The 12,278-nt window shown below is 40.1% G+C and overlaps 1 protein-coding gene across 1 annotated transcript in view; it reads left to right on the forward strand.

The window, feature by feature from the left end:
* TXLNB (taxilin beta) overlaps window positions 1–12,278 on the forward strand; it is a 43,733-nt gene that overhangs the window by 10,996 nt on the left and 20,459 nt on the right. The window contains exons 4-6 of the mRNA XM_028494377.2: window positions 4,490–4,660; window positions 8,668–8,862; window positions 10,933–11,052. Coding sequence (XP_028350178.1) covers window positions 4,490–4,660; window positions 8,668–8,862; window positions 10,933–11,052 — 486 coding nt within the window. The remainder of the gene's footprint in view (window positions 1–4,489; window positions 4,661–8,667; window positions 8,863–10,932; window positions 11,053–12,278) is intronic.

Consider the following 12,278-nt stretch of genomic DNA (forward strand, 5'->3'; position numbering starts at 1 on the left):
AGAGTCAGTGCCTCTCACTTGTATGGGCCCCTGTGAGGCCCTGAACATAATTCTCTTTTTTCCTTTTTTTTTTTTTAAAGAAGGTCTCCAAAACTGAGACCCACAAACCCCTCAGGTCTCTGGCTGCATCTTATCCCTATTGATGGAGGAGAGTTTAGTGAGTGACTTGTTTTCCTTCTTTTTTTACTCTAATTTTAGCACTGTGATCCCTATTTATTCTTTCCTTTCTTCCTGGTACCTCGATGCATCCTGTTATGCTGAATTGTCATGCAATAGACCCAGAGAAATTCTGAAACCCCGAATGACTAGCGATTGCTTAACTCTACCAACAAAACTTTTAAATTGTTTTTTAATCACATAAACCACATCAGAATAATATAAGGAAAATGCTGAATACACAAGTAAAAATATCTCTAATCCGACAATCTAAAACACAATCGTTGATTTATCTGTCTCCCTTTCCAGTTCTGCCGTACATTCAGCGATACCTTTTGTATATTACCATCATAAGGTGCATATAATTTAGTGGCTGTTTTTCTGGCTCATATGGCAGACGTTTTCCCATGTAGTTTGCAGTCTTCATAATTATATTTTGTCAAAGCTATGTAATTTTCCATTAACTGACTTTATCTACTGGTTCTCTAATTTGGGGACATGTAGACTCCTTCCAGTGTTTGTTTTACCAAATATTGCTGCAGTGAACATCATCATGCATGAGATTTGTTCGTTCTCTTTTATGATCCTAGGAAAAAGTTTCAGAACTGGAATTCCTAAATCAAGCAGTATAAATGCTTTTTTTAATGGCCATATTGTTTTCCAAAAGAATGGCAGAAATTTATAAAGCAAGTATTAGTGTATCAATTTTATTGCAACTTGTTTAACATTGGCTGTTAACCACTCATGAGCAATTTCAGTGCCATAAAATGGTAGGTGTCAAATTTAATATTTTTCCCCCAAATCAGGCCCCATCCTCACCTGTCCATCCTTGCTCTTTTCAATAATTACTACACTGATTTCCCTTTGCCCTTCAATTTACTCACTCATACCAAGGCCATTCATATTTAGTTCCTAGTGCCATGTTCCATACTTGGATGAACCGGGCATCTTCTAGACTACTACTCTTTATGGTGCTGTAGCCCCACAGCAGAATATCGGGAAAGAACCACTTATCTAGTCTTTCCAAGATTTTCTTCATAAGCCAGGGTTGTTCACCCTGGTCTCCAGGAACTCCCCAAGCCCACTCACTCTCCTAGCCAAGAAGTCAACCCCACAGAGGTTATTTTTCCAGAAATTCTACTCAATTCAAGTCTTCACTATACTTTGGCATTTGTATCATACCCTATAATAAACTTTTAAACTCAAAATATCGTTCTAGAAAAAATGAATAGGAGAAAATTGACCCCCAAACCCCATTACATATCCTATTCAGAAAGGAAAAATTATGAAGAATTTCAATCTTTTACTTGGACACTAAAAGCTATTTTCCCTGCTCACTGATTCAGATATTAATACAGAGAGTGTCTGAAATACCAGTGTTAACATAGAATAAATCATTAAATTCAAGGCTGTGAATCAAACTGTCACCCTAGCTCACTCATCCTTACAGATTCTAAATCCTGTAATATCATCAACTGTTGTAGTTATTAATAAATAAGGATAAGTTCATTAATAAATAAGGACACCTCATGACTAAATTAAGAAATGACCTGGAAGAAATAGTTTTTGCAAATTTCCTCCATTTAAAAGTAGTTACAGGGCTGCCCTGGTGGCGCAGTGGTTGAGGGTCCGCCTGCCGATGCAGGGGACACGGGTTCGTGCCCCGGTCCGGGAGGATCCCACATGCCGCGGAGCGGCTGGGCCCGTGAGCCATGGCCGCTGAGCCTGCGCGTCCGGAGCCTGCGCTCCGCAACGGGAGAGGCCACAACAGTGAGAGGCCCGCGTACCGCAAAAAAAAAAAAAAAAAAAAAAAAAGTAGTTACAACGTTACTAACTACTTAGCATTAATTTTATTTTTTAACTTAATAATTAAAAAAGAAAGAGAGAACAAAAGAAATTCCAGATAAAAATCTTATATGCCTGTTAGAATTGTACAGAAGACACGTCTAAGGGTATTATTAAATCACAAGGCCAGCATTTGACTGAAGTTGACCCAGCTGCAATATGTTTACTTTCACTCATTAAGAAACCCCATACGCATTCACATAAATCTGAAGTATTGAACAAAATTAGCCACACTCTAAAAAAAAAATCGTCAGCAAGTTAAGGGGTTCTATTTAGAACAAAGCAAGACAGACCTAGCTATATTTCAGATGTGTACGATCCTGCCTTAAAACTGGAACATTTAAACGGCCAGTGAGGTATAGCACAAATCATCTCTTCCAACTTATAAAACACATGCAAGGCACCCTCCTCCTGATGCTCAGATAAATCCACGCATAGGGCAGTGTTCCTCCAAACAGGGGCACTTTTGCCAACCATGGGCCAGTAGGCAATGTCTCTGGAGATACTCTGGATGTCACAGTTGGGGGTGCCGCTGGCATCCGGAGGGTAGGGGCCGGGGATGCGGCTAAACAGCCTACAATGCAGGGGACAGCCTCCACAGCAAAGGACAATCTGTCCCCAAATGTCAACAGTGCTAAGGTTGAGAAACCCTGACAAATGGTTTAATCTTCCAAAGGTAAAGTCTGAACCAAAACGGCAATAACAATAATAACAACATATAAATTTCAAGAAAGGACAATAGGTCATGTAAAGTACAAACACAAGTATGAGAAGTTTCACCCCTGTCTAATAACTATGGTGCAAAATGAGGTTAGCATGAGAAATATATAATAAAATATAATTGGTTTTCCAACTGAACCTCAAGAAGGATAGCAATTTCAATCAATATTTATAGTAATATGGACTTAGTTTTTCCTGATGCTAATTCTCACTAATAAGTAAAAAATATCCTGAAGTATGAAGATAGAATATCATGTATGAATACCCCCAGCTTAATCTGGCAAGGGTTTATCATGGACATTTCAGGCTGATGGGAGGGAGGGAGGAAAGGATTAAAATAAGACGTAAACTGAAGGAAGTGTGACAGTCCTGTTCATCTAGTTCAGAAAGAACAAATGCTTTTTCAAGACAGGGTAACTGAGACATGTATCAGGGCTCACATTGTGTGTGTATCCATTTGCATCTGGCTCTGCGAGGTACCAGGAGCACCTGGGGTCCAGAGCACCCAGAGGCTCCCAGGCCTTTTCCTCTTCATCAGCCAACAAGGTCATTATTAGGACCACTACCCTCCTGGCCTATGCACCATTCAGGTTCTAAGGGAACTAAGTGCAGCAGAGGAAATGGGTCTGGAAAAAGGCTCCAGCTTGTTCGTGGCCACACTGATCACCAATCTGGGATCCGCACTCCTACTATGCTAGTCTCTGGAGGCTGAACCCCAAATTCCCCCCATTCCAACTAGATTTCCATAAAAATGTGCTGCCAAATTTACCAGATAAAAATACAGAACACCCAGTTAATTTTGCATTTCAGGTAAACCAACAACATTTTTTTTTTTAGTAAAAGTACCTTCCATGCAATACTTTGGATATACTTTTACTAAAAACTTATTCCCTATTTATTTGAAATTCAAATTTAACTGGGTGTCCTACATCTTACCTGGCAACCCTACCTCAGAACTTTAGCATCCCGAGATGGAAAGCCCAGGGGTTCATTGGTTTCATTTTCCATGCCGCCCTTGATTTCCATACTTTAGCTGTGGCTGCTGGAGGAGTGTGAGAAGAGGCCCCACCTGTGCTCAGCAGATAACAAGTGTCATGGTTTATTCACCATAAGCACAGAGGGTGAGGGAGATGGGCAGGGAGCAAGGCCTGTTAAGGATACTTGCCATGTGTGCTGTTGGGCTGTGTAGTGGCTATTTCTGAAACTTCGGTGACAGATCATCAATCCTTAAGTAGTCGAGGGGTACATTCTCCACTCCCCCTTTCTCATAACCACAGACTTCATCTTCTGTTTGCTAGGAAGCTGCTTTTCGCTTTCCTACTTTTAAAAATAGTTACTAAAGCTTGTCTTGAGAAAGAATTGTGAAAACTAAATGTAAACCAGGCAGACACACCATTGACTATCCTCCTAACGCAAGGCATTATCATGAATTCTGAGACACGCTTTTCTATACTGACTGACTTCATTAGACTCAGGAAAGATACAACTGTTTCTAGACCACCAAGAAGAAGACCAAAGCAAAAGAGATCAATAATAAGAATGATGAAGGAAAAAAACCCATAAATGTTATGCTCTTAAAACCATATCTACAAGTACTGCCAAGTTAACATTTATGAAGTTCTTTTGATTCCAGAGGGACAGTGATAATAGCAAAACATTTTCCAAACAACCATACAGTGGTCTTTAGGCGTTTCCTCTTTGGGTCCTTTTATATCAACTCAACAGAGATCCCTGCTGTTTTCTTTCACACTTGCATCCCCACATCCAGCTGGATGAGCATCGCACTGAGCAAAGGAAGTTAAAACTCTTACAGAAGAAACAGGCACAGATCCAAAAAGAAAAGGACCAGTTACAAGGTGAACACAGCAAAGCTATCCTTGCACGAAGCAAACTGGAGGGTCTGTGCCGGGAGCTGCAGAGACACAACAAGACACTGAAGGTATGTGTCACCGAGGCCCCATATAACACACCTTCTTGCATGCTCTGTAGGCACAGGCTTCTGCTACTTATGGTAAGGGTGTGAGTTTTAGAATCAGAGAGAATTGGGTTCAAATACTAGCCCTGCCCCTTGCTCACCTGTAACTTGCAATAAATTATTTTACCTCCCAAGCCTGTTACCTCATCCATAAAATGAGGATTACACCAACTTCGCTGCGTGGTCAGGGAAAAATTAAATGAGGCCACACATGTAAGGTGCTCACATAGTACTTGATGCGGAGCAGACCTTTAGTAAAATGTGTGCCATTCCTCTTCCTTATGTTGAGTTTGTTTTGTTTTGTTTTGTTTTTTAAGGTAGGCCTTAGTTCTACTCTTTAAAATACAAATTTATAAAAATTCAACATTTTTTGTATGATAATGAAAATCTGCATGACATGAAATAAATTGACACAAAGCTAACTGACAGAATAAGGCAAGATTCAGAGCTAAAATGTCAATAGTCATCTGAAAAAAGAAGCTACTTGAAAAAACAATGAAGCTCTTCAAGCTTAATTATTCAATCTAAAAATAATAGACTGATCACTTCAGTCAGTCTGCATGGGTTTCATTAATTACAGCGTAAGCCTCTAGCAGTGTGGTTAATTTGATTACACACAGACACCAGCTCCATTCAGTGAAGCAAGATGCAGGGCTCTCCAAGACAATACTGCATGCATCCACAATCCCCTTTCCAGCTGAAGATCCTAAAGCTTTTGACAAACAAGAATTAATTAGATAGCAATATTCTTGTGAGATAGTTATTATTACACGTGTTTAAAAGAAGATACTTTAAGAAACAGAGGGATTAAGATCATTGCTAAGCTTTTACAATGGAGTTAGGAAGAGAAATAGAAGAGGATAATGGCTCCTCATATTCCAAAATTGTTTTCTGATATCTGGGAAATGAGAGGCCAGTGTGACGAACTCTAACTCTCAAATTACGAGTTGTAGGAGATGGGCTTCTGGCATCTCTTTAATCATTGCACTGGGACAATCGAAACCCAGGTTATATGGGAATGGGGTCATCATCCTCAACTTCAGATATGTAATCAAGTAGTAGCACTCTGTGCTTACATAAATCTCCTGGCTTTCAGTAGTGTTGTATAGTAAGGAGATAAAAGTTAAATTTCCTTTAATGATGTGGATGGAATGATGTGGCTTGATCTCTTTGGACAGCATTCAAAGACAGAATGATGGAAGTGGCAGGAGATCCTGTAGCTATACCCACACACCATCAGAAATGGCTTCCAGTTATGGAAATGGAATTAAGTAGCATTATTATGCCAGGACTTGTGCTGAGTGCTTTTTACATATGCCAGGACTTGTGCTGAGTGCTTTTACATACACATTAGGTGCAATGTTGCATAAGTAACAATTAGCTCTAGATCATTTATGTCTTTACTGAATTTTTGTCTTGTTGCTCTATCAATTACTGAGGGATGGGTGTAAAAAATCTCCTACTATAATTGTGAAATTGCCTACTTCTTTCTTTTAATTACATCAATTTTTGACTACAGGAATCATCTAGTTCAAGCTATTCATATGTCTATATGTAAATTAATAATTTATTGATTCATTAAATAAACATATACTGAATACCCATGGATTGTGTCCCAGGCACAGCACTGGTTCTAAGATGCACAATGATGCTTGAAAAGTTTTCTTAGTTATTTCAGATTTTGTCCCTCCATTTTCTTTGCATTATTAATTTTCACTTTGAATTTTGTGCATGATAAAGAAAATTTTATCTCAGACATTGTCCAAATGATTGCATTTTCTTTACCAGTGGACTCAAATTTTATGATTGCAGTACATTTATTTTTCTCTCATTGAAAAACCATGTAATGTAAAATGCAAGACGCCATTCTGTAGGCCAGGACTGGGTGCTATGATGGTTTGACATGTGTTTAATGCCATATTAACAGCCATACCTTCTTTCTCTAGCCAGTGACCAGTGAAACTCAGACTTGCTGGGTAGCATGGGGTGGTCCTTTCATTTACTCATTCATTCATGGATGGAATAGATATAAATGCAAATGACAATCAGATCATGGAGTATAAGTCTAAGACTAGGAGGTTGTTGGCTTCTAAACTAATCGGGAACAATAAGGAGACAATCACTATCACATGTATATTCAACTGCTCTTAACAGACGCCAAAATCACTTCTAGTGAAATACATATAGTAAGTGTTAGCATTCAAAGTTCAGGGAAATAACATCTCCGAGAGTTAATTTCTTCAGATTAGGAAGTGTAGATTTCTTCTACAATATCCCTAAGAAATTTCCACTCAATATTGTTTATACCATGAATAAATTATGATTCTGATATCAGGAGTTATATTAGAGTTAGAAAATATGCAAATATTGTAGAAGAAAGGGGATACGTAATGATAAATTAAAATATTTCCAGAGCATGTATTTTCAGCATCAACTTTTATTTTGATCACATTATTCTACTGTAATAATAAAGACTTGCACAATTACTTCTGTTTCAATCAGCATTTCTTTTTAAAAATCCTGTTACATAATTTGATCACGGTAGGCAACTAAATGCAGTATAATTTTACTTGCCAACAATGAAGCAAGCTTTCATAATAACAATTAATCAGAACTAAAGGAATCCTAAAATGTCTGTATCACTTGTCAGCAGTGTCTCTATCTTTGGTATGATGTAGCAAGATTAAGCCCTATTTTAAAAGAATGAGAGGAATAAGTACAATGCAAATAATTCTCAATATAGATATGGGGAAAATCTGGGTACATTGTTAGCAGTTAGCAATGAAGGGGGACTTCTGATTTAGGAGAAAAGAGAACAGAAGTGATATAAAAGTTAATTTTCAATTCTTAGATGTTAACAAAGTAGAAGAGGGGAATATTAGATATTTCATTTTAGAGTTAAAGAAGATTTGAAACATAATATTGCTTTCAAATTCAAAATTTACACTGAACATTTCAATTACCCTATGTGACACAATGGATGATTGTTCCTTCAAGAAATATCCAGCATAGGGGACTTCCCTGGTGGCACAGTGGTTAGGAGCCTGCCTGCCAATGCAGAGGACATGGGTTGAGCTCTGGTCTGGGAGGATGCCACATGCCATGGAGCAAGTAAGCCCGTGTACCAGAACTACTGAGCCTACGCTCTGGAGCCCGCGAGCCACACTACCGAAGCCTGCGCGCCTGGAGCCTGTGCTCCACAACAAGGGAGGCCACCACAAAGCCCGTGCACCGCAACAAAAAGTGGCCCCCGCTCACCGCAACTAGAGGGAGACCACGTGCAGCAACAGCAAGCCAACACAGCCAAAAATAAATACATAAATTTATATATTAAAAAAAAATCCAGCATATTTTCTAAGATTTCCTTTTACATTCTTGAACTGCTGTAATTCATCTATGGTTATCTTAGTTTCCTTTTCAAGCTTTTTGATGAAAGTTTTTTTTTTAACTAAAAAAAAATTTATATTGTGATCACTTATATTTTAAAAACTTGGGGAATACAATTATGTGATTAATATGCCATCATTTTTATAGAGGCATAAGATCTATTGTTCTTCTTTCTATACCAAACCAAAGGAACACATGATATGTCCCATCAATCAGTAAAACCAAGTGGCCTTTTTTTCCAGGCTACAGGCAAGAGATCAGAACCTTAGGGCTGCAAGTCTGTTACAAATCCCTGCAGTTTATTCACTCAACAGGGGACCCGTTGTCTTTAAAACAAGCCTACTCGTCACCAACGATCAAATTCAAGGCCCTTGCTGCACCTGCTCTGAGTGACCCTGTATTCACAACTGAAACCTTTGCTCAAACATTTATTTGGGGGCTGAGCAATGTTACCTCTAGAGAGCTGAGGAAAACCATCCTTCTTACCCTGCACACTAATCTCCTTTCACTGACCAAACCCTGAGTCCTGTAAACCCTGGTTCGTGTAAACCAGCATAACAAAAGAGTGTGCTTTCTATCCACAGGAGGAAACCCTTCAGAGGGCACGTGAGGAAGAAGAGAAAAGGAAGGAGATCACAAGTCATTTCCAGGGCACCCTCACAGATATCCAGGCCCAGATCGAGCAGCAAAGTGAACGAAATAGGAAGCTCTGTCAGGAGAACACTGAGCTCGCAGAGAAACTAGAAAGCGTCATTGACCAGTATGAGCTCAGAGAGGAGGTGAGAACCACATCCAACAACTTAGAAGCACTGCATATAAAACCGGATCTGGGGCTTCCCTGGTGGCGCAGTGGTTGAGAGTCCGCCTGCCGATGCAGGGGACACGGGTTCGTGCCCCGGTCCGGGAAGATCCCACATGCCGCGAAGCGGCTGGGCCTGTGAGCCGTGGCCGCTGAGCCTGCGCGTCCCGAGCCTGTGCTCCGCAACGGGAGAGGCCACAACAGTGAGAGGCCCGCGTACCGCAAACAAAACAAAACAAACAAACAAACAAAAAAACCGGATCTGGGTTGTGAAGGTGGGGAACTTGGTTAATGACAAAGTTATGGCCAGCCCTCTCGATTGATTAATATTTAGGATTGGATTTCTTTTACTAGCCAAAATAAAAACAGACAGTATTACAAAATACCTGGCTGAAAGTCGTACAGGATTTCTGCACAACTGGAATCACTGCAAAGCAAAGGTAACAAATAGAAAGTGCTGGGCCGTGAACACAGTTATTCTTGAAAATAGTATTTCTCAGCCTTTTTGAAACTCTCTCTACAGAACCAAGAAATACCTCACACACTCCCTCTTAAGAATTACTATGTCATCAAAATTAAAAGTCTGCATTGTATATACCCCACAGTCAAATAATATATAAAATATTACTATATATAGTAATTATAGTAATAATGGCATTATTATTTATGCTTAGCTTGTGCCAGGCAATGTGCTAAGTATTATACTTTACATACAATATGTCATTTAATTGTCTCAACAATCTTATGCACCAGATGATAACATATTATTCACATTTTATAGATGGGAAGCAGAGGCTACGAGATTCAATCAATTATCCATAGACGCAAAAGCCAAAGAGTTTTGTTGTCAATGGTTTACATTGGGGGACTAATAGGGATCTTTTATTATTCCAAAATTAAACTTTAATATTCAATATGTTTTTAAGACTCCAGATGCCCCCTCAGGATTTTGATATATCACATCCCTTTTCCCATCCCACCCAAATTTTAAATATCTGCCTTAAAATGTAATATAACATAGTCAAAGTAGCCCTGTTAGCAACATGCTAAGGTTTTATCAAGAAAAAAACTGAGCCAATAGAAGGTGGTCATAGCAGTTAGGTATATCAAGAAATTCCTCACAGTAAGCCATAATGCCGTGCTACCATTTTACCTTGTCACGAAGATCAATCCTGCTCCGAAGTGGAGGTTCAGGAGAAAACAAAAGGGAAGGAGCTAAAAAGAAAATGTCCACACTGTTCAGAGAGCTCTCATATGGGAATGGCCTGGTAGACTAGTTGTATATTCCTAGGATTGGTTCTAGGTAAGGCCCAAGGATGGAATTCCACATGTCCTCTTGCCAATGGGACCTCCTAATGACCAAGAAATTCTCCACACTGAGGTAGAGTTGGAAGTTTCTCTTCATCAAGGTAGTCAAGAGGTCAAAAGGCATGGAGGAGGCAGTAGCACATCCGCATGTCAATTCACCTGTGACCCTCAGCCTTGTCTTGCCCACCAGAGAAACAGAGCTGATGTCAGGGGCTCCTGTTTCAGTCCCAGACCCAAGGCCACAGGCTGTTACCTCAGGGCTTCCTCACCACCCTTTGAGGCAAGCATGTAGAGGAGAATTCACCATGATAAACTGAATTAATGTTGTGATTAAAAGTGGTTTTATATTCACAGCAAGAGCCAAAATACCAAGTGATAGTGCTGTAGCCCTTGCAACATACATCACTGTCCGTGCTGCCTAGCATAATTACTAGCGCCATATCTAATAGTTACCAAATTTAGAAAAATACTGTTCGGACCTTTTGGAGTTAGCATTGCTGAACTCTGGCACCACCATCTTTTGCAGCCACTTTTGTGTAGTGCAAAATGCAGGGGACTCCACCAATTTATGACTTTCATATAAAACCATAAGCAATGCCAATGCATTTATTCCCCTCTTTTTTTAAAAAATCTTAAAACCCAGCGAACACGTGTTTATGTCAACATTACTTTTTTTTTTTTACATTTTTTTCAGCACCAATAATAAGTCAAGCTTGATAATGTGCACTTTATTTTTCCTTAGCACCTGGACAAAATATTTAAACACAGAGAACTGCAGCAGAAGCTGGTGGATGCAAAACTCGAGCAGGCGCAAGAAATGATGAAGGAAGCAGAGGAGCGACACAAACGTGAAAAGGAATATGTACTTATCACCTGAGTCTGTGTGCTTGTCTGGTCTGCCTTGGGGTCAGAGAACCCCTGAGAATGTTGTTTTTGACAACGGTCATAGAGCACTAGACTGATGGAGAAAGAGCCTAAGCTTCCCTGGAGAATGAAATTGGCTAGCCCAGTAGGAAACACTGTAGCTACACTGTTTTACCTAAAACAGTCATGCATCCATTCACCAGACCCTTTTCAAACACCTTTCATGAGCTATGCACCCTTCTAGGTGCTGGGGTGTAGCGGTGAACAAGAAGGAGAAGGCCACACTCCAGCATGAATCTAACTGGGAAGAGACACAACAAACAAGAAAACAAATAAGGAAGGATAATTTCAGAGAATAGTAAGTGCTACTAGGGAAATAAGGAGGAACCTCGAACGGGGCAGAAGGAGAGGACCTACTTTAGACTGGCTGATCAGGAAGGCCTACCGAGAGGAGGAGCTTGAGCTGCGCCCTGCCTGATGAGAGGGAGTCAGAGAGGAGGTCTCCAGCAGCAGTGTCTGTAGAAGAGACAGAGATCCTAATGCTGGAATCAGCGTGGCATCCTCCAGAAATCGGAAAAGGTCAGGGTGGCAAGAGCAGGTTGACCCAGTGGGAGAAAATTTCAAAATAAAATAGTAGACGTAAACAGGGGCCAAATTGTATAGCTTTGTAAGCTTTAAATGTAGTTTGGATTTTATTCTAAATGTAATAGGAAAGTACTGGGTAGTTTTAGCAAAGGAAGTGACATGATCTGCTTTGCATCTGTAAAAGCTGAATTTGGCTCGTAGGTGGAGCGTGAACTAAAGAGGGACAAGAAAGCAAGAAGAGAGCTAGGCAGCAATCTGGGCAAGATCTGATGACGGCTTGGATTGGGGAGGTGGCAGTGGAGAAGGAGAGCTGGATGTGGATAAAAGTTATGTTTTTAATGTAAAACCAACAGGCAATGCTTTGAACAGGAAGATGGTGACAGTGAGGAAAGGAAGGGGCCAAGGATGACTCCTGAGTTTTTGGTTTAAGAAACTGAGTGGTGACTTTTACTGACATCTCATTAACCCCAAACACTCCAAAACAGTTGAGAGAATTGAGGCTCAAAAAGGATATGTGACTTGTTTAAGGTCACACACTGCTAAGTGACCAAGAGGTGCTGGTCACGTCTCCAGTGTATCTGTCCCCAAAGCCCAAGCTCTGTGATAGGACATCACACTCAGAGGTGTGTTTCAGAGGCA

The sequence above is a fragment of the Physeter macrocephalus genome, chromosome 10 (assembly GCF_002837175.3).
Source record: "Physeter macrocephalus isolate SW-GA chromosome 10, ASM283717v5, whole genome shotgun sequence".
NCBI classification, from domain to species: domain Eukaryota; kingdom Metazoa; phylum Chordata; class Mammalia; order Artiodactyla; family Physeteridae; genus Physeter; species Physeter macrocephalus.